At 42.0% G+C, this 23,577-nt stretch overlaps 1 protein-coding gene across 6 annotated transcripts in view; it reads left to right on the top strand.

The window, feature by feature from the left end:
* Positions 1 to 23,577, top strand: part of kcnip4a (potassium voltage-gated channel interacting protein 4a) — a 188,826-nt gene that overhangs the window by 156,646 nt on the left and 8,603 nt on the right. For 5 of the 6 annotated variants that reach the window (XM_052561685.1, XM_052561681.1, XM_052561683.1 and 2 more), the window contains one exon: positions 13,715 to 13,839. In XM_052561685.1, the coding sequence (XP_052417645.1) occupies positions 13,715 to 13,839 (125 nt within the window). Of the gene's footprint in view, positions 1 to 10,601; positions 10,704 to 13,714; positions 13,840 to 23,577 lie in introns of all 6 variants that reach the window. The other variant, XM_052561680.1, reaches the window with a different exon arrangement.

Below are 23,577 nucleotides of genomic sequence, written 5' to 3'. Positions count from 1 at the left end.
GCGGTATGTCATTTTTCCGTTCCCCAGCAAGAGGGCAGAGCGCAGAACCAAGTATCTTCGATTGACCGCCCTCCGCCAAGAGGGCAATGAAGTGGGTGCCCTGGCTCAGGTGTTCTGGTCCCTGGCCGAGGGCATGGGCTACAATGATGCAGCCCTTAAGGACTATTTCAATGGCGGGCTGGATGACCCAGTGTCTCAATTAGAGACACTGGAATTCTGGGAATTTGTGCGCTACCTGCAGCATCGGCTTCCGTGGGATGCCCCAGCCACTCCGGTCTCTTCCGTTGGGGTGGTCGTCAGCCCAGCACCACTGCCCAGGATGGCTACCAGCCCAGCTCCGTTGCATAAGATGGCCGCCAGCCCAGTGCCAATGCCCAGATTGGCCACCGGTCCATCGCCACAGCCCAAGATAGCGGCCAGCCTAGCGCCACAGCACAAGATGGCTGTCAGCCCAGCGCCACAGCACAAGATGGCCCCTAACCCAGCGCCAATGCCCAAATTGGCCACCGGTCCAGCACCACAGTACAAGATGGTCGCCAGCCCAGCACCACAGCACAAGATGGCCGCCTGTCCAGAGTTATGGCCCAAGATGGCTGCTTGCCCAGTGCCGCTGCACAGGATGACAGTCACAGCTGACCCTCTGGAGTCGAGTCAGGTTCCAGTGAACTCTCCAGAGTCGAGTCAAGTTCCAGTGAACTCTCCAGTGTCGAGTCAAGTTCCAGTGAACTCTCCAGAGTCGAGTAAGGTTCCAGTGAACTCTCCAGAGTCGAGTAAGGTTCCAGTGAACTCTCCAGAGTCGAGTAAGTTTCCAGTGAACTCTCCAGAGTCGAGTAAGGTTCCAGTGAACTCTCCAGAGTCAGGTTCCGGTTGACCCTCCGGAGTCGAGTCAGGTTCTGGTTGACCCTCCGGAGTCAGGGCTAGTCACCGCTGACCCTCCGGAGTCAGGGCTAGTCACCGCTGACCCTCCGGAGTCAGGGCTAGTCACCGCTGACCCTCCAGAGTCAGGGCTAGTCACCGCTGACCCTCCAGAGTCAGGGCTAGTCACCGCTGACCCTCCAGAGTCAGGGCTAGTCACCGATGACCCTCCAGAGTCAGGGCTAGTCACCGTTGACCTTCCAGACTCAAGTCACAGGTGATCTTCAAGGACAGACTCAAGTAACTGGTGATCTTCAAGGACAGAGTCAAGTCACGGGTGATCTTCAAGGACTGAGTCAAGTCACGGGTGATCTTCTAGGACTGAGTCAAGTCACGGGTGATCTTCTAGGACTGAGTCAAGTCACGGGTGAGCTTCATGAACAAAGGCAAGTCACCATTGATCTTCATGAGCAAATGCAAGTCACCACTAATCTTCATGAGCAAATGCAAGTCACCAATGATCTTCATGTACAAGTGCAAGTCACCGATGGTCTTCATGAACAAATGCCAATCACCAATGATCTTCATGAGCAGAGTCAGGCCAGCACCGATCTTCTGGAGTCCAGTAAAGACACCAGGGGATTACCAGAGTTTCGTCGTTCTGTTGGTCCGGCCGCAAGGAGGTCTGCTCCGGTTGTGGTGATCTTCTGCTCCGCCTATGGGGGCTCTCGTCCTGACCACATGGCTGTGGTGGTCTTCTGGTCCGCCCTGGGGGGCTTCCGCCCTGACCACACAGTTGTGGTGGTCTTCTGCTCCGCCCTGGGGGGCTTCCGCCCTGACCACACAGTTGTGGTGGTCTTCTGTTCCGCCCTGGGGGGCTTCAAGTTGTTGTTTTTGTTTTTTTGTGTTCACTCCTGTCCCTGTTCCTCTCGGTTAGTCTGGCCCTCCGTCCCTCCCCCTGTACCTCCTCCGGTCCTCCTCCCTCCTGGTTTCCCTGTTTTGTGTTTACAATTCTGGTACCTGTTCCCCATGTTTTTCTTTTTGGCCCTCCGTCCCTCCCCCTGAGCCTCCACCAGTCCGCCTCCCTCCTGGTCTCTGTTTTGTGTCTGTCGTGGAGCATCTGGCAGCCGCTCCGTAGAGGGGGGGTACTGTCACAGTGTCTGGGTGGTGTTCCCTGGGGTTTCCACTAGATTAGATTAGATTAGATTCAACTTTATTGTCACTGCACATGTAGGTACAAGGCAACGAAATGCAGTTAGCATCTAACCAGAAGTGCAATAAGCAGTAAGTACAGAATAAAGGTCTATAATATGTACAATAACTATACAGGTAAGTATTATGGACATAATTTACAGATATTAAATACCATAAGCACGATATACAGATAGGTGTACTATGAACATACTATACAGATGGGCTATGTAAAAGTGTATGTACACTATAGGCAGAACTATGAACATAATTTACAGTATTGCAATGGACAGTAAAGTGCATAGAAAAATATTTCAATGTGCAAATGGATTATACAGTGTTCCTGGATGAACAGGCAGTAGTGCAAGTAATAACAAGTTACTTTTTGCTTGTTGTGAGTAAATAAATAAATCAGAGTGTTGAAGAGGGGGAGGAGTCTATGTGTGGTGTGGGGGGTGTTGAGGGGTGTCAGAGGGCAGAGTTCAGCAAGGAGACAGCTTTAGGGAAAAAGCTGTTCCTGAATCTTGTGGTCCTTGTCCGGAGGCTCCTGAAACGCCTCCCGGAGGGGAGGAGGTTAAACAGTTCGTGGTCAGGGTGAGAGGAGTCCTTGAGAATGCTGCGAGCTTGACGTAGACAGCGTTTCCTCTGGATGTCCTCAAGAGCAGGAAGTGGTGTCCCTGTGATTCGTTGGGCAGTTTTCACCACCCTCTGCAGTGCCTTGCGGTCAGCCACTGAGCAGTTCCCATACCAGACTGTGATGCAACTGGTCAGGATGCTCTTGATCGCACACCGGAAAAAGTTCACCAGGATGGATGAAGACAGCTGGTTCTTCTTCAGTGTCCTGAGGAAGAAAAGGCGCTGGTGAGCCTTCTTGACCAGGCTGGAGGTGTTTGTGGCCCAGGACAGTTCCTCCGAGATGGTGGTTCCCAGGAACTTGAAGCTGGAGACACGTTCAACAGCCAGCCCGTTAATGTGGATGGGGTCATGAGTGCTTCCATTCTTCTTCCTGAAGTCCACAATGAGCTCCTTGGTCTTATTGGTGTTAAGGAGCAGGTTATTGTCAGCGCACCATGTGGCCAGGTGCTGTATCTCTTCCCTGTAGGCAGTCTCATCGTTGTGACTGATGAGGCCAATCACCGTGGTGTCATCTGCAAACTTAATGATGGAGTTGGATCCATGCACAGGCTTGCAGTCGTGGGTGTAAAGGGAGTAGAGGAATAGGCTCAGCACACAGCCCTGTGGTACGCCAGTGTTAAGTGTGATGGTGGTGGAGTGGGTGTGGCCTGACCGAACATGCTGAGGTCCATTATCCAGTTGCAGAGGGAGGTGTTAATGTCCAGGTCTCCAAGTTTTGTGGTCAGCTTGGAGGGAATGACGGTGTTAAATGCTGAACTGAAGTCAACAAACAACATCCTAACATATGTGTTGTTATGGTCAAGGTGTGTGAGTGCAGAGTGCAGCACTGTGCATACTGCATCCTCTGTGCTCCTATTTCTGCGGTAGGCAAATTGGTGTGGGTCCAGTGTGGGTGGGAGGCAGTCTTTGATGTGTGCTAGGACCAGTCGCTCGAAGCACTTCATAATGATGGGTGTGAGTGCTACGGGGCGATAGTCATTGAGGCACGTTGGGGAGGAGTGTTTCGGTACTGGCACAATGGATGTAGACTTAAAACATGTAGGCACAGTTGCTTGGATGAGGGACAGGTTGAAAATGTCTGTGAAGACCCCTGCAAGCTGCTCTGCACATGCCCTAAGCACACGTCCAGGAATGCCATCAGGGCCAGCAGCCTTGCGTGCGTTGATCCGGCTCAGTGCAGTGTGGACATCTGTGGAGGTGAGTTTGAGAGGTTGGTGGTCTGAAGAGGCTGAGATTTTGGTGGCCGTCTCCTTGCTGTCGCTGTTGAAGCGAGCATAAAAGTCATTTAGCTCGTTAAGGAAGGAGACGTCCGTGACCGTTGGAGTGGAGTTGCTGGACTTGTAGTCACTAATGATCTGGATGCCCTGCCACATGCGTCGGGGGTCAGAGTTGGAAAAGTGTTCCTCTGCCTTCAGCTTGTAGCAGTACTTGGCCTTTTGATGCCCCTTTTCAGGTTAGCCCTGGATTTACTGTAGGCCTGAGCGTCGTCTGACCTGAAGGCGGTGTTGCAGGGGCTTTCAGCAGAAGTCGCACCTCCTTGTTCATCCATGGCTTCTGATTAGGGTATGTTGTTATCTGTTTTTCTGTTGTTACACTGTCAATGGTGGAGTTGATGTGATCCAGTACAGAGGAGGTGTAGATATCAATGTCTGTGTGACACTAGGTGTCCTCCTTCTCCCGGTGTCTGTCACCTTATCAACAATCATTCATGTCCGTCAATTCAGTCTTGCCCTTGCCTTGTCTTCTTGTTGTTTTCTTGTTGGATTTGGATATTCTGGTTTTGACCCTGCCTGGACCGTTTACCCCTTTGGATTACCCTTTAATAAATGACTTACCTGTAATTGGTTCTCTCGCCGCGTTTCTTGTAAAACTGATCGTGAGATAAATGATGGAATTTTAAATCTTACTTCATTCTGCAACAGACTAAACTCAGGACATGCCTTATGTGCTCTGTATGTTCTTCTTTAAGTCAACATGTCATGGAGACTTACCATGCAATGTAAGCATCAAACCAGCTGTTAAATGTCTACTTACAGGAAAATGTCATCTTTGACATGTTGCATTGAACCTTTTACTGTTATTAGGATAGAAAATATTTTTAGTCTTCAGTCTCTTATATGATTTGCATGAAAATATGCAATTATTAAAATCTGGAAACAAGTTAGTATTTTATAACATTTTAAGAAATACATTTTTGGTTAAATGTCTAAAAAAAAATTACTGTGGTCAACATACGCTCAAGATATTTGTATGTTTTATTCTACAGCATTAAATTATGGAAGGCCATTTCTGCCATAACAGAATTGCGAGATGTAAAGACCTCAAAGAATATTTATGAGAATTGTTAGATATAAATTCACAATCACAATTATTATTATTATTATTATCATTATTTTTATTTTATTTTATTTTTTTGGTGGAAATATAAAATATCCTTTGTGATATTTATGAAGCTTTTCCTTGTCTTGAAAAAGGCTAACAAGTTGCTAATGGTAATAATGCTAATAATAAAATAATTGCAGATGTCATTAAACATCATCGCATCAAACAGGTAAAATACACTTTAGTCAGTTTTATCAAGTTTATAATCACACTCTTGCATGCTATTCTGTAGAAATATCAGAAGCTTAAAGGTGACGACATAGATTTTTACTTCTGGTAATTTGTATTTGTAGGCTTCAGAATTCATAAACATTGTGTTCATTTGTGAAGATTATCTTGATGAGGGAGTCAGGGAGATGCTAACTTGCAGGTTGGTCTACAAAAATCATCACTGCAGCGCTCTATGTTGTGTGGGTCAGGATGCTCAAACAAACATGCCACAGAGAAACAGTTTTCAGACTTTAGGGGAAATGAACTTGATTCTGCACATTACACAGAGATTAGTTAAGTTAAAATAAGAAGAAGAAAAAAAACTGACACACACAATAGATTTCAGAAAAATAAAATGCTTTTTGTTCCGGTTGAATTGAAGCACTGAAATTGAACTTTACCAGTTGACCATCTATCACGAACACGTTTGCCATTTTCTGCACCATTACCTGCTAAAGGTGTCTGATGTCATTTGTGTTGCTAAATGTGCAGAAATGTATTCAAGTCCATCTTTGAGCAGGAGCAGATATGTTGCTGAGTGCTTCATTACAGCACATCTGACCAGGGTGTCCATTACTAACAGTCAGCTTCAGCAGGTGGGAGGGAAGTGTTTTAACATCAGCACTGCTAAGAAATACTGCAGGTTCAATACAAATTAGGCTCAATCCACAGTACCCACAGTACAGCTGTGTGAGAATATAATTCCTATTTTGCGACAATACAAGCAATCTTGCAGTTGAGATATCTCCCTGCTTGAGTTTACTGCATGTGAATGTTCAGAATGTTCTTACATTTTTGCAGTTGTTTTAGAGTTAGAAGTTGTACTATGTTGTCTTATGCGATGAAGTTAACAGAACAGATCATAAAGCAGAAAAGGTTAGAAGGTGATTTTTTTCACATTAAAGTCATGTTATCATGCATATTGTTTGTTTGTGTCAGCTATGTTTGCAGATTTTCCCTATTTTCTTCCATCTTAAGTGCCTCTCTGTAACTCTGACATTCAAGTAACTTCTGTGCTTAATTGAGCTTAACTTATACTGAATCCAAAACATACCTCAACCATTTGAACTTTGAGTGAACCAATGTAAAGCTTTTGGACATAAATGAGCACTATAGTGTGCAGGTTTGAAAATAAGTAGTCCACTTCATTTTATACTTCATAAACCCTTTATAGCAAGTAATACACATTCAAGAAAGATAATATCATTCATATACCTGTTTGTGTGAGCTTGCATTGCCTCTAACTCTTTGACCTTGTCAATATCCATAATAAAACTGATTTAAGCAATGTCTAATGCAGCTCTTGGGTGCCTTATTTTATGTGTAGCTCTAGAAAGCATGCTTGTCCTTCTTGAGTTGTGGTCTCTTTGGGCAATGAGCTGTTTATTCTTCGTTTCTGAGGCTGCACGAGCAGGTGGTTGTGTCTGGGAGCCGACTGGAGAGTAGTGAGGTATTGACTCTCGCAGGAACTGAAAGCTGTGAAGTGTCCAGGCTCATAAAAGCACACTTGTCCGCACTGAGGCGCGTATGCATTATAGATGTGGAGAAACACTGAGAAAATGTGACGGGTGGCAGCAGGAAGGAGGAAGTCATAAAATTAGGACTCTGAGGAAAATGTTGAAACAATGAAACTATCCAGACCTCATCATATACCGAACCACACAAATGTGCTATATTTTTAGAGAATTGATGTATGTTATATAATTCTACACCTTTTCACACATATTGTCATATTGGCATATTTAGTTTTTTATTGATTCTAATAACTAATAAAGTCTCAATTTTATATTCTTCCTTAACTGTTTTATTTATTAATAATTCAGTTGAAAATACGGTGCTGTTTAATGTGTTACAGAAACTACCAGTTAAAAAAAAACGGTAATACTGTGTAATTAAATTTTAAAATAATTATTTTCTATTGAAATATATTGTACAATGTAATTTATTCCTGTAATGCAAAGCAGGATTTTTAGCATCTTTACTCCAGTCTTCAGTGTCACATGATCCTTCAGAAATCATTCTAATTTGCTGCACAATAAATATTTCTGAATATTGTGTTGAAAACAGTTAAGCTGCTTAATGATTTGTTGAAACCGAAATACACTACCTCTTAAAAGTTTGAGGTATGTAAGATGCTTTAGAAATTAATAACAATACTTTTATTCAGCAATTATTAATTAACAAAAAAAATATTGAAAGTGAAGTGACATTCAGCCAAGTATGGTGACCCATACTCAGAATTTGTGCTCTGCATTTAACCCATCCGAAATGCACACACACAGAGCAGTGAACACACACACACACACTGTGAGCACACACCCGGAGCAGTGGGCAGCCATTTATGCTGCAGCGCCCGGGAGCAGTTCGATGTCTTGCTCAAGGGCACCTAAGTCATGTTATTGAAGGTGGAAAGAGAGCTGTTCATGCACTACCCCCACCCACAATTCCGTCCGGCCCGAGACTAGAACTCACAACCCTTCGATTGGGAGTCCAACCCTCTAACCATTAGGCCACGACTTCCCCTTTAAGGTTATTTGGTTTAAAATAACCCTGACATCACAATATTAAGCAGCAAAAATGTTTTCAACAATGATAATACTAAGAACTGTTATTAATAATTGAGCACTAGGGTGGGAAATAATGCTAAAAAAAAATTCAGCTTTGCTTCAAATGAATATATTGCATTTTAAAATAAATATTTAAATTGAAAACGAATACATTTTAAAATATATATTTAAATAGAAAACAATGAAAAATAATATTTCACAATGTTTTTACTCTTATTTTTCTTCAAATAAATGCAGCCATTGTGGGCATAAGAGACTTATTTCAAAAACATTAAGAAATCTTAATTATTCCAAAGATTTGATTTGATTTGATGTTCTTTTTAACCACGTACGATCAAAATTGTAATCAGTTGAACTTTAACATTTATAAATGCCATAAATGAGGACCTAAGAGGCACAGAGTTATAGGAATGACCTTCACAGATATGTTGCATTAGTTCATAAGGCTCACACTGTGTTTTCTGTGTTAATCATGTGCTGAAACTTTTGTTGCACTCCAGAGACTCTTTAGGATTTATACTGTATATGAAATGACTTGAAGGCATGTTATGGGATAGATATAAATCTCACGTCTGATAGATATTCGAGCCCACTGTCACCTGCGCTGTACACATCAGAGTTTTGTTGATCTCAGCAAGAATTTTCCTGAGAACGGCAAAAATGTATCATGACCGACTCGCCTTGTTCTTACATTGATGGAATGATATCAGGCATGAAGCATGCTTGTTTATTAATAATCACACGTAAACATTGATTTTAAAGACGAATGTTTTGTCATGTTATACTTGAATTCATGCTAGCAAACTAAACTTAGTATTACAGTGTGATATTGTGTCATTTTCTCTGCATGGCATGTTTAATAGTTCCAACTTTGATCTGAACCAAAGCATATATCAATAGTCAAGAAAGAAATCCCAGGACTTAATGAATGAGACCTGAGACATCATTTCATTTATTTTGAGCATGCTGAATCCTATATGATCATGCATCAGGACAACAACACTGCATATACTGGATATCTCATGGTAGGAGCACTGTGCAGCATCCTTAAGGATTTTTGGGTGGGTCTTTAATTTAGACTGAACTCTTTAGTTAAAGTAGCATACCTACCAAGTCAACCCTGTTGATTACTGCTGTTACCACCCATACCAATGATCTCAATCGCTTGTCAAGCGTCTCATCCCATCTGCCAGAAGAGCAACTTTCTACTCAGAAAGGCATATATTCCATCACTTCCTCTCCTGCTGAGCATCAAGGTCTTTCTTTGAAATAACTTCTGTTGTTTCATACTGTAAGTCAGCACTGATAATAGTCACCAAGTAGTTTGAGGTACTCCACCAGTCAAAAGAATGGTGCAGAATGAAGATTTGGCTGGATTGAGCTCTTCCGTGGGCCTCGAGATCACCTGAGCAGCTCCCCACAGGAAATTCAATCTTGCTAGATAAGCGTACGTGTGTTTAAGCGAAGGCCACACTCATTATCTGTATTGCAACAATAAGTGTATAAGTGTGTTAAGTCCTTCAGGAGAAAACATGCCATGTAAGAATACAGATAGTTTCTAACTGATTATTAGACCTTGAGATACATTTTGAATTGCTGTTTTGCTAATCGTTATTGTACTGAATTTCAATAAATAAAAGGAAATTTCTCATTTTTATCTCAGAATTTAGACTTTTTTTTCTCTCAACTGTGTGGTTCCACTTAGCATTTCTGCAGATGCAAGTTATAAAGTCTGAATCATTTGATATAGACTCGCGATTCTGTTACAAAGTCAGAAGAGCTAGATATTAACTCGCGATTTTGACTTTTTTTCCTAAGATCACAACTTTAAATCACAATTCTGACTTTATAACAATTCTAAGAAATTATAATATTTTAAACAAAACGTCAGAATTGTGACTGATTTTTATCCTCTACAATTCCCAATTCTTAATTCTGAGTAAAATATAGATAAATATTGTCACATTTACTTTTTTTATATTTTTTTTATCCCGTTGTAGAAACATACAACAGCATTTTAGTGCCACGATGAAGAGATTAAAGTCATAATATTTTGAGAATAAAGTAAAAATTATGAGAATAAAGTCATAGCATTATAAGATAAAAGTCATAATACTTTGAGAATAAAGTGGATGCATTATGAAATTTAACTAATAAAGTTTAAGGATTTTAAGAATAAGGTAAATATTACAAAAATAAAGTAATAGCAATACAAGATTTAAGTCATATGTTTAGAATAAAGCTGTAATGTTTCAAGAATAAATTATATTGCATAAATAAAGATAAATCATGTGAAAATTATCTTCACATGTATTTAACAGTAATTAAAATGTTCTAAAGGCTGAAGCTTGAAGTGATATTTTTAATAAACATATTTAAGGTCAGTCGACTTTGTGGAGACGGAACACATTTTGCTTTCACTGCAGGGATCAAATGTCCACACAACGCCAGTAAAACCGAAAATCAGCTGTGTTGTGAGAATCAGCAATGTTTACTCATGAGAGACTTAATAAAGCAAGTACAGCAAATCAAGTCTTTATGAAAATCTAAAGACGCAGTAAGATTTATGTCATGGTTTGAGGTTTGGGGGGTTAGAAAATATCCATCGCTCAGCACAAAAAACAGAATACAGACACAACTAAAAGCTGATCCTGATCTGCACCACATGACTCATCCATGCCTCCTTTGCTTCATGAATTCATGTCAGCATGCTCCGTTCGACCCTGATTGACGTGGTGACACTCACGCTGTATCTTCTAGGTAGCGCTTGCCTTCAGAACGGCAGCAGGCGTGGAGTTAAGGCACGGCTCAAGAAGCTGTTCCTATGCTCTTCTACCAAAGCACCATCCACCACTACCCAAAGCAAGTCTTCTCTCAACACAAACCTCCAACACCTTTCCTCAGAGAGCTCTTTTGCTATTAGTGTATTGTCCACATGCATGTGAAAAAGAAGTGTGCTTAATTGTATTGAATGCACTTGTACTTTAATTTTTTAAAACATTACTGCCAGGTTATATCATTTTAACAATATAATAAAAGGCCACTTAAGTGAGCTTAAAAATACTGTTCACCCATTTACTCACCTCCACTTGTTCCAAACCTGTATGAGTCTTAAGAATATATTTTGAAAAATGTTGATCACAGTTGATGGTACTATGAAGGTCAATGGTTACCGTCAACTGTTTGGCAATTTGAGTAAAATAAAATGATGTCAGAATTTTCATTTTTGGGTGAACTATCCCTTTAAGAACACTTATAAATAGGGCAATTTGTAATAATGTCAAAATTAAAAGTTTACTTTAAAAGTGCTATCCAATATTGCATTTAAAGATGATACATTTTTAATGTACTACATGGCCATTTCATCCTTACAAATGTGTAATTGCAGATATACTTAAATGTATGACGTACAGTACGCGTTTCTGTAAAAGTTAAGTTTAGGTTATTATAAATGCTTGTCAATACATATAGCGGTACATGTTAAACATATTTCAAAGACAACAGAAGTAATTATGAAATTGCATATAAATATACACTTAAGTCTTATTAAGTAGGTCAAAAAGCACTCTTAAGTTCAACGCTTAAGTATTTTCTTTGCATTCAACATTATATTTAATTCGCACTTTAAAATATTTTATTTCCATAATAAGTACTCCTTTTAAAAGTATGCTAAAGTGTAATTCTTTTTTCACGAGTGTAGTGTCAATGCTTTCATTTCTTTTTCTTTAACTATTTCATCTTTGACCTCTGTATTTATTTTCCTCTCACTCTTTTCATATTCTTATGTAAGCCAGAGACATCTGTACTAAAGTCTTCCAGATGCTGAGTATTATGATTTGTCGTCTGAGTAACTCCTGCTCTATTCTTGTCAAGGTTATGTTCTTTAAAAACCAACTTGGAAGAGAAAAAAATTCTAGGAACATCACTGCAGCAAATCCTAAATACCTAGCAAATGATTAACTGTCATCGTTATTGCTGATTGTTAAAATGCTCTATTTTGTGCTTTTATTGAACAGCTTTCAATGCCAAAGAATGCTTCTGTTTAAATTCTTATGATTTGTGTTATGAAACAGGGCTGTTTGCATGAAGTGGTAATGATACAACAATTACTCTAATTGCATGTGATCATTATACCCCCAGAAGGACGAGACGAGAAAATGATGTTCATGTGTGTCAGTTCTGTTTGCCAATCTTTTGATGAGCCATCTTCCGAGGATCAGAGGGTCATATGTCAGCCATTAGTCTTCCACGCTTCAGGTGTCACAGTAATCACTGTGCCTCCCAATAGCACCCGTCACCACCCATTGATTAATGTTCAGAGACTCACTCTACATTTCATTGCTTTATTGGCTTCTGCTCCTCACTCATTATTAAGTTTATTTAGCCTTTGGGGGTGAAAATAATGTATAAATCTCAGACACAAATACTATTGGATGCTAGAGGATCTAAGTTAATGTACAAAAACACAGTTACATATACAGAAATAGTTTTATCAGGGTTCAAATACAAGCTGAAAGCTTATTTAGATTTAAGGCTAATGAGAATGATACACCAAGTCCTGTTAAGATCCTATGGACAGATGGAAAGACTTGATTTGCTCTAAAACCTCATCAGTCAGACAGAATTGTACATATTTGCTATATTCACTGTGTGGTGCTGCTTTCATACAGCAGTTCACTAAAGTTAATATTGAGTAACTTGCATTTCAGACACAATAAATTGCAAGTTACTGTGTGTTTTTGCTTTCCCAAGTTGTTGTGCATCTCTGAGCATTAGTGATGCTTTGCTCGTGAATGAATTGGTGCTTTTGAACAAATCAGTTGAGTGAATGATTCAATGACTCACTCATAAAGGCAGTCACTTGTTTTGTTCATGAAGGAATCAGTGCTTTTGAACTTATCTGTTGAGCAAATGTTTCAATGTCTCATTCATTTAGGAATTCACTTGTTTGGTTCATGGTTCATGAATTAATCGTTTTTTTTTTTTTTTTTTAAATAATTTGAGCAAATGATCAGTGTCTTTGAGTAAATCAGTTCAGTGAATGATTCAAAGATTTCTCATACAGGCATTAACTTATTTTGTTAATAAATAAAACAGTGTTTTTGACCAAATCGGTTGAGTGAATTATTCAGTGACTCACTCATACAGACAAATTGGTTGAGTGAATGATCGGTGACTGATTCGGTGACACTTATAAAGACAAACTGCATCTGAATATGCACACTTCCCTTATTGAATAGACAAAAACAGTATGTAAAAAAAAAGAGTAGAATTCATAAAACAGTAGCCAAAAAGTACCCAGATCATCTGTTTCCGCTGAGATTTTGATGATGTGAGGCCATTGGTCCATGGGAGAGGACGAATATGACAAAAGTTGCACATCCAGATTACATTTACACTACACACATTCATACTATCTTCTACATACATTTTAACACTCGCAAAGTACTTATTTAAAAGAAGTATGTACTCTGAGAATATGGCATATCTGAGAGCAGCCAGTCACTTAGTAAAAACAGTGTTTGAACAAATCGTTTAAGTGAATGATTCAATGACTTCCTTAAAAATATTCACTTGTTTTTGCTCATGAGTGAATCGGTGCAAATTGGATGAAGTGATTGCTTCAATGATTTGTGGTCATCTAGTGGTGTATTGATGTAACCGTGTATAATTTCTGTCAAAATTTAGTTTTAAGTACCTATGAACCTTTTATATATCTCATATATTTGATTTTCCCTGTTGAATACAAAGATCTCAATGTTTATATGTTTTGTCATTATTTGGTCCACTACTTATTTATCAATAATAGAAATGTATAGTATTTTAGTGTGAGCAGCTGGATGGTAACCCTAATGTTGTGTGTTTCTCTACAGATAGTGTCGAGGATGAGCTGGAGCTGTCTGCTGTGCGCCATCGACCAGAAGCTTTGGAGTTGCTGGAGGCTCAAACACGTTTCTCACGAAAAGAGCTTCAAATCCTCTATCGGGGCTTTAAGAATGTGAGTCAATGCTTCTGACTTCAAAAACAGAGTTAGAATTTTTTTCTTTCTTTCTTTCATTTTGAATTAAATTGTATTCAGTATAAAGTTATTGATTTTTTTTTATTCCTTTTGAGCATTGGTTTGATGTGGAACATGCCAAACTCTGCAGAAAAACTATCACGCTTGCTACAATAATCAGGTCAGGAAAGGTCTCTAGAGTGTCCCTGAGGCAGAAATGTCCTTTCTCACCTCTGGTGCACAATGTAATGAGACAACACCAAATTAACTTGACCCAAATTGTCAGGTGATAAGCGTGAGAGAGGCACAATGGTCCTTTATTATCACACTCTCAAGGGGAGATATCAGAAGGTGCAGTCCTTCCTTCAGATCACACAAACACACACAAACTGTTAACAACTGATGACTGCACCGAGGTTTACTGGCACCCTCAATACTGTCTTGTTAATTTTCCCATGAGGTGTCCCAGATACTGTAAATGTTACATCTGGTTTCTTTTTTCTTCTACTTTTTTTCACTTTTAATATCATCTGCCATTTCATTTTTGACTATCAAGTTCTAAAATCCTTCAAAAGAGATTTAATTAGTAAATCATTGTCAAGGGTCCTGTCCCAAATGCCACCCTAAACCCTCATGTTCCTCCTGTGACTGCACACTTTGATGTAGTTTTAGGGCTGAGCAAAAGGGCACATCGAGGGCACGTGTGCTTTGTTCTTAAACCTAAGTTATTGAACTGGTCACCCTACGGTCTGGTGAATTTCACAGACTTGGATACGCAACACACTATTGCGAGTGTGCAACACCTCATCAGGGGTGTTTGTGGGACAGGCCTGGCTCACCACAGCTTGTTATTCTTGTTATTCTTGTTTAGCTGTCATACTAATTACAGCCACTTGTCTCCATGATAACACTGTATGTTATAGTCAGATACTTGCCATTAGAAAGGATTTTCTTCTCCATTGACATTTTTTTCTGTATTTCAAAGGACACCAGTGTTAGTCAGAGAGGAGAGTTTGTTCATTTATTTGTTGGAAAATAGACAGGACATTTAAAATGTTTCAAAGATTTCTGTTTCGAATAAAAGGATGTTTCGCTTTCAGTCGGTCACTCTCGACGCCACGTCGGTGACCAACGAATATGGGATATCGCTTCGATAGACCAATCCACTTCGAGTGTGAACTAAACGAGCCAATGCACATTGGCATGCAATTATTGCATCCAGCTGTCGCTGATCACTGCGTGAGTATAAGAAGGCAGCAGGTGCAATGCATTCCAGCTTTTCGCTTCAGAGCCGAGTGTTAGGATCGCTCTGCTCAACTGTGTCTGCTACAAGTTCAGCATGCTCTCGGAAGCTTTGTGTGTTGGCGAGACGGCGCTTCAGCGGCGGTCGTTCCTGTGTCGAGTGGATTGCACATTTCAGTCTGCACTACCCCTGTCGTGTTGCAAGCGGCCAATTCCCCTGTGCACCTCAGCACTAAAAGAGCATTTCATAAAGAGCAAATTTCTCTAAAAGAGCTTCACGGGTGCATCTTTGTAAAGATGACAGATCGTTCCTTATAAGAATGCCGTTTCACCCGTGCGTTTCTGAGTGCAGTTGAATACAGGGAACTCTTGGCACGGACGTACTGGCTCACAGCTGGCCGTGGCACCTACGCAAGTATGCGTTTCCTCCAGTGAGCCTTCTCGCACAGATACTGTGCAAAGTCCGGGAGGACGAGGAGCAAGTCTTGCTAGTAGCGCCGTATTGGCCCACACGGATTAGTGCTCCTTGCAACAGCCCCTCCTTGGCCAATTCCTCTGATGAAAGGATCTACTGACTCAGAGATGGGGCACAGTTTGGCACCCGCATCCAGACCTTTGGAAACACCATCACTTCGGCAAGAGCACCGTCTACGAGACACGCTTACGCCTTGAAGTGGAACCTGTTCATCGAGTGGTGTTCTTCTCACCGAGAAGACCCCCGAAGATGCCCAATTGCGGTCGTGCTGTCCTTTCTGCAGCAAGGGCTGGAGCGAAGGCTGTCTCCCTCCACCCTCAAAGTCCAGGTTGCTGCTATTGCTGTGTACCATGACCCCATGAATGGGAAGTCTTTGGGTAAGCATGTCCTCATCGTCAGGTTCCTTAGAGGGGCCAGGAGGTTAAATCCATCCCGGCCCCCCTCTTTAACCTCTTGGGACCTGTCTCTAGTGCTTAAATCACTACAACAGGGCCCATTCGAGCCTTTGCATTTAGTTGAGCTAAAGTTTCTTTCATTGAAAACTCTGCTCCTGCTTGCACTGGCCTCCATCAAGAGGGTAGGGGACCTGAATGCATTTTCAGTCGACGATTCATGCCTAGAGTTCGGGCCAGCTGACTCCCAGGTAATCCTGAGGGTTGAACCTGTGGTGAACCTGCTAGCGCTGCCCCTGGAGGAGGCAGACCCAGCCCTGGCTTTGCTTTGTCCCGTCCGAGCATTAAGGTGCTACGTAGACTGGACACAGAGCTTCAGGACCTCAGACCAGCTCTTTGTCTGTTACGGAGGGGGAGTGCCATCTCTAAACAGAGGATGGCCCACTGGATTGTGGCTGCCATAACCCTGGCTTATCAGGCTCACTCAACTAGAAGTGTTGCATCCTACTGGGTGCTGGCTCGTGGCGCCTCGCTGACAGATATTTGTAGAGCTGCAGGCTGGGTGACCCCTAATAGTTTGCTAGGTTCTATAGCCTTCGTGTAGAGCCGGTATCCTCCTGTGTTCTCACCTCAAACGGGTAGTGGCACTGAGAGGCCCCGGTTAGTGTCGGCTTGCTTAAACTGCTCCATAGTGTCCGTACTGTAGACCCTGTTGAGATCCTCCATCACCCTAAGTAGCTGGACGCGGAGGAACGTCCGGCGCCAGGCCTTCATGATGTATCCGTGAGAACCATGGAAGAGTGGGTTCCATATTGAGACCTAAGACCTAACTCGTATGTGTATAGTCCAAGGTATAGCCTTAGAGCCTGTGTTTCCCCGGCAGAATTTCTCTGTATACTGATGCTATATGTGTATTTGCCTCCGAGACCTCCTTCCAGAAGGATGGGGCTTCCGCAGCGTCCCTCCTTCAGGGAACGTCTCGGTAACGTACGTAACCCTCGTTCCCTGATGGAGGTAATGGAGACGTTATGTCGCATGACATATGGGGTCTCACTTAGGAGGCAAATCATCACTGAGTTTAAGAGAAATAGCCAATGAAAATTGGCTAGTGGATTTAACATACCTGAGCCACTCCCCGTGCCAACGGGTATAAATAGGGCGACAGGTCCATCCACTCATTAGGTTTTACGCTGAGGAAACGAGAACGTGTCCCGGCAACAGCGACCGGTTCAAGGTTGTGGCATGGGGACATAATGTTTCCGTTCCCTCCACCAGGGAACGAGGGTTACGTATGTAACCGAGAAGTTCCCTATCTGTTGGTCACTACGAGTTATGTCGAATGACATATGGGGTCCTATGGAAAACGCGACAACCTGAACACCGTCACAACTCTGTGGCGCTGCAATTGTCGGCAAGACGTGGCATGCCACAAAAGCTACGCTTAAGGTCGTAACCTTCCCAAAGCCCCAGCGCAAATTCACTGACATTGGTACCGAAGGGGCCAGAGGGTGAGTACATCGCTGCTGGAGAAGGCCACGCTGCTGTTCCGCCCACACAAAGTTAATGGAAGGGATTTCAACCTTCAGAGAAAGATTGCTTCAAATCTTCCCTGTTTGTTCTTTCAGCTTATCAAGACAATGGGGAAGCGAGCCTTAGGAAAAGGTCACTACAGAGACCACATCCTACCCGTAGGGAGGTGACATGTGGAGATACTGATATGGACTGACCCAGGAGGCAGTACTACATATGGAAGGGGTCTCTGAGGCAGGTCCTAACTTAGAGTAGATGGTGGCAGATCACTTAGGTCTGCAGCGTCCCATCCAGAAGCCACACATGGAGGTTCCAAAGATCTGGACGCGGGTGCCAAATGGTGCCAAGCCCCTGAGAGAAGAGGTCCCTCACGCATACTTGTGTAATGCCTGAGGACAGCTGTGTGCCAGTGCATCCGTGCCCAGGGGGGCCTGGGACAGGGAATAGTACAGATGGCAGTGGGAGGACTCGTGGGAAGCGAACAGGTCTACCTGGGCTTCCCTGAATCGACTCCAGATCAGCTGGACTATCTGGGGATGGAGTCACCATTCCCCGGGAAAGGTGAGCTGTCATGAGAGCGCATCGGCTGTACGATTGAGCTCCCCCGGGATGTGGGTAGTGCGCAGCGACTTGAGCTACGTCTGACTCCAGAGGAGGAGATGGCGGGCGAGTTGAGACTCGCGTAAGTTGAGACTCGTGAGAATCGCTTAACCGAGTCGGACCGCCCAAATGAGCCAGCGTGAAGGGTTGGGCAGCGCAAGCCACGTTCCCAAACTCCGTACAAGTGGCCCCAAAGGGACAGTTGGCATACCCGCAGTGGTGCAGCAATGGGGAGTTGTGTTGGATGGCCCAGAAGGCATTGCGTTCCGAGTCATCACAGCCACACTCCTCGTGTTCCTGGAGGAACTGGCCAGAGACGCGTGGAGAGGCGCTGTGTCTCCGAACCGCGACCTCTTGACCGCTGGTGAAAGGGGGCGTCATGGGTGAGAATGAGGATGCAGTGCATCGTTTATCATCAACCACGAGCCTTGCAATTCGGAGGAAAGGGAAATTTCTCTTTTATGAAAAAACAGAACAGAAAAAAAAAACTGAGGATTCTCCACCCGGCCCTCCTCCGGGGAAAGTAGTGGCTCTGTCTCTCTCCCACATCTCCGAGTTGCCTGTGTCAGGGCCGCTTAGTCGTCTTCCTAGAGGACTTTGCAGCCAGAAGTGACACGGGGTGCGCCGCTCTCCTGCATGGGGCTCAACGCGCCGGCCTTGAAGAACTCTCAGCACGGTGCGGAGCTGGTGTGGAGGACGCAAGGGGGCGCCCACGCTGACGAGAAGGCTGAGGAATCGACATCTGATCCCCGGCGGCAAACTGAATGACCTGTTGGGACTGCCATAAGACAGCCCAGCAAAATCACCCAGAAGCTGCACAGGGCAAACACTGCGGAAGGGGTAAGAGGTCCGTGGGGTGTGGCCCGGCGGAGAAGCTCTCACTGTCACCTTCAAATCTCCCAGAGCACTAGCCGGCGGTCCTCTGCTCGTGGTAGGGAAACCGGAATGGAAAAGGGAGACGCGATCACAGCGTTGCCATGGTCACACACGCAGTGCGTGCATGAACCATCCACGAACAGGCCTTCAGCGTGCTGAATGCCCAGACACGGAAGACAACGATCGTGGCCGTTGTCAGAGAACAGGAAACGACCGCATCCAGAAGGACGCGGACGAAACGACATCTTTAAAAAGGCACGAATCGTCTGTGATTTGCTCTTTTAGGAAATCTGCTCTCTTAGTTGAAGCGCCCAGGGGAATCGCTGAAAGGGACACCACTGTTTGCACCGCACCGCCAACCAGAACAGCTTCCGACACAGCAGATGAATGGCTTTGTGAAGTATAACAGCTTTCATACAACCACTCGGCTCCGAAGAAAAAATCTAATGAGTGGAAGCACCTGTCGCCCTATTTATACCCGTTGGCACGGGGAGTGGCTCAGGTATGTTTTAAATCCACTAGCTAATTTTCATTGACATTTTCTCTTAAACTCAGAGATTATTGGCCTCCTAAGTGAGACCCCATATGTCGTTCGACATAACCTCTCCGTGACTGACAGATAGGGAACGAGGGTTACCATACGTAACCGAGACGTTCTTTTCAACTTTCTGTTCTTCAGAGAATCCTGAAAAATGTTTCACCGTTTCAACAAAAAATTTAAACAACACAACTGTTTTCATTGATAATAAGAAATATTTCATCTTATTAGCAAATCATCATATTAAAATGATTTCTGAAGGATCTAAGTAATTACTGCTGAAAATTCTGCTTCGCCATCACAGGAATGAAATATATTTTATAGTATTAAACTAGAAATTAGTTATTTTGAATAGTAATAATATTTTACAATATTACAGTTTTTATTGTATTTTTGATCAAATAAATGCAGAACTGCTGCCTCAAAGTACAAAGAAATAAATAAGTGTTCAGTTCACTCTGATCAGAACAAATAGTGCTGAGAGAAGTTTGTTTGGGAGAAAGTGGAAGTCATGCACAATAATCTGTTCATAGTGGATTTTACAGATGAGAAGATTTCATTTTATGAGATATGGTGGTCATATTTTTCTTCTTACTAGGTTAATTACACTCCACAAATGACCATGGCCTAAATTAAACTTGATTATCTGCAAATTAGCTGAAAAAGAAAAATGAACTGAATTTGCTACTAACAGAGTATTTCAGAATTTTCTCTTTGTGTTATTTTGGTTGTATTATCCCATGACTCCCATGAACTAGTGGTAAGCTAAAAACAAAACATGCCAGATATTCTGTCCTTGATCCTCTGTGTGCCGTCAGTGAATGATCATGCTTCAGTAAGCTGATTTTTTTTTTTAATTACAGTCTGTGTATCTTAACGCTGTTAATGAACCCTGCAATGCTCCTGGAGTTTTGATAATGTTGAGAAGACTTTGGCAGTGATGGTTTCTGATGAGAGCAAGGTGTCTCTTAAAAGGTAATTACATGGGGTCTCTCTCACGCTGCCTGCACAAGAGACCGTGGATGACAGCTACACAAAACAATCCCCTTTAATTAACCAGAGCTCACTGTAACACCACTGAACTTTCTCAGACACAGCCTTTCTATGTCAAAGATGTGAAGAACTGGTTAAGACAAAACAACTTACCGTAGGGCTTCTTTCATGTAGCAGAGCACAAGGTAATTGGTGGTGCAGAGGACACATTTCAGACAGTTTGTTGTTATTTATAAAAATTCAGGATGCAGAATAGCAGATGATTTGCCATTTAAACATGCATATCATGACAGTGTACAGTGAGTATTTGGAAATGTTATCTTGAAGGAATAGTTCACCCAAAAAAATGAAAAATTGCTGGTAACTGTACTTACCATCAAGTCATCCAAGATGTAGATGAGTTTGTTTCTTGATCAAAAATGTAGCATTGCTTCACTTGCTCACCGGTGGGTCCTCTGCATTGAATGGGTGCCGTCAGAATGAGAGTCTAAACATCTGCTAAAAACATCACAATAATGCACAAGCAATCAACGCCACTCCATCCATCTGTATACTGTATACTGAATATATAATGTTATACTGTATACCGAACACATATGCCCTGACTAAATTTTCGGCCAACAGATTCAATTTCTATTCTGAGAGTATGACAGACAGTCCTCTCAGTCCTCCTCTCAATACACAGCAAAGGGAATACTGTAATCAGGTTTCATATCTGGCTCTGAACGCCAGAGGCTGCTTTGTGATTATTTGATTTTCATGTCGTTTTATTGCTCAGAGTTTTGCCATGTACTGGTACATGTGGCCACTTTATAAAAGTCGATTATTTTGCCCTGCAGACGGACGCTTCATTACGTCAGGTCCAAACATGCAATGTGTTTTCCAAAACATTCTTAACAGATTAGTTCAAAGATCAGTCTTTTATTATTTCCACAGTCATGAAAAACTTGAAAATATCAGGCCATTTTCAAAATGTGGCTTTCCAGGCCTGGAAAAAGACAGGGAAATGAATCCCATCTTAGAAGTGACAGAGAAAAGTGAATTGTCATAGTGAAAATACATTTCATGCATGGTAATGCACAGCTTTGTCAAATAAAAAAAGATGCAAATGTATTTTAAAATCCATCTATGCAGCAGCACACACACACACATGCAAAAAGTAGATGATTTTGATTATTTAGTCACTTCTGGTCACAAAAAAATAATAATTAAAAATATAATAAAATAAATAACTGAAATCTAATTTCTTGGGTATGTAAACTAAAGATGTCTAAGCAATTTTCTGCACTTATACCTTGCTTGAAATAGTAACACTCTAAAAGCATGTTTCATAATTGCTGCAATTACCAAACCATTTCTACCAGAAAGACTCGGGAGATAGAAGTATGTAAGAAGCATACATTTATTGACAGCTCAGCGAGCACAATTATACATTTCTTTGGCGGAAGGCCCCGTCCATGGTTCGTAATCCGAGGGTAGCGAATCTGCATTTCCTGCCTGAAGACGAAGGCAGGGGCGCAGCAGACCCCCCCTGGAAGGTAAGGACAGGACCATCCTGGTGGTGGTGGGGAGGGTGGAGGTTGTCGCGTCGGCATCTGCGAACTCAAACATGTGTAAGTACGATCTTTTATACAGGAGTATAAAGACAAGATTGGATAATGATGAAGGTAATTAGTGACGAAGTGATTGAGTCTTCCTGGCAGAACTTAGGCTAAAGCTTCCATTTATGATAAAGCAACAGCAATCATCTCGAAAAAGCGTCCCGCTCTACAGTTTAATCTAATCAAATTCCTGGGGTCCAAATGACACTGTTCCAGCTAGTATAATTTTGGATTGTTCAGTTGTTGAGATCCTTCATATGACATACAGAGTCATATTGTATGTGTTTATCATTGCTCGAGTGCAGTATGGACAGATTTCTCTTATTATACGATCTATGGAAGCATTTTTTTAAAAGATATCATGCACAAGTTACAGGTATAAAGACAGTTAGTGATGCTAAGGCATAAACATCAGAATGGACTTTATTTTGTGCTGTGGGATGTTTGGTCTTCATCATATAATAGCACAGATTATGTCAACAAAAATGACACCTCTATTGCTCAGTTTAAATTGCAACCGGAAGGATGAATACCTTGCTACTTTGCTGCTACTTTACTGATCTGTTTCTTCATATAAAGCTGAATGTTAACAAGCTGTCAGAATATAGTGTTGTGCTTTGCATAAACTAGTTAAAGAACATTACAGTTCTCAGCTCTTTTGGTACAAATGTGAATTAAAACAATACATCTAACAGTTTGAATCAGAAAGTATAGTGGCATCTTCTGCGAGACCGCGACATTAATTCATTTTATTGCTTTTGTTTCTGTCGTCAACGGAGATGCTTTGTTAAAAATGTGATTTCACTTTATTTTAGCTGGTTTATCATTTTGAGGGGGGGAACATGAGTAATACTGGAACTGCCTAATGAAGGTTTGCTAAATAACGGGTCTTATAAAGTTCAGTCTGTAATCACTTTATCTGTCAGACTATCACTGCTTTAGTGATATTTAAATAAAAGCAATAATGGGCATCTTTTATATCTGCTACAATTTCAGAAATTAAAAATAAAATACACTATTTTATGATTTATCTTCACCAGACGTCTTGCAGCTCCCTTATCAAGAATACTAAAGGAACTGCATTGCTGGTGTTGTGAGACAGCAGTCGTCCTCTCATAATTCCTTCTCAGGCTTGAAAAGATCATTTCTGAAGAGCCACTCATAAATGTGTTTACTTCACCAAAACGTCTGCGATCCCTTCATCAGACAAGCATGAAAATATTGGTTATCTTGAGAAGGTCGATCTGATTTTCAAAGATTCATTTTTAGTGCAAGTCATTACGTAAAATCGAATGCATATTCAAGCATTTAGCGTGCACATTCCTCACAAGTTATTAGTGATACAACATGCAGACTTCAATGCGTGAGAAATCATATATGAGGTCTAACATTACCTATTGATGAGTGATACTAGAGTAAAGAATTGTGATCCTACAACACTGGAATTTTTTTTTTTAAGTCCAACAAGCACTTGCAATCTCTCTGAGCTCG

The sequence above is a fragment of the Carassius gibelio genome, chromosome B7 (assembly GCF_023724105.1).
Source record: "Carassius gibelio isolate Cgi1373 ecotype wild population from Czech Republic chromosome B7, carGib1.2-hapl.c, whole genome shotgun sequence".
Taxonomy (NCBI): Eukaryota; Metazoa; Chordata; class Actinopteri; order Cypriniformes; family Cyprinidae; genus Carassius; species Carassius gibelio.
This window is presented reverse-complemented; position numbering and strand designations above follow the sequence as displayed.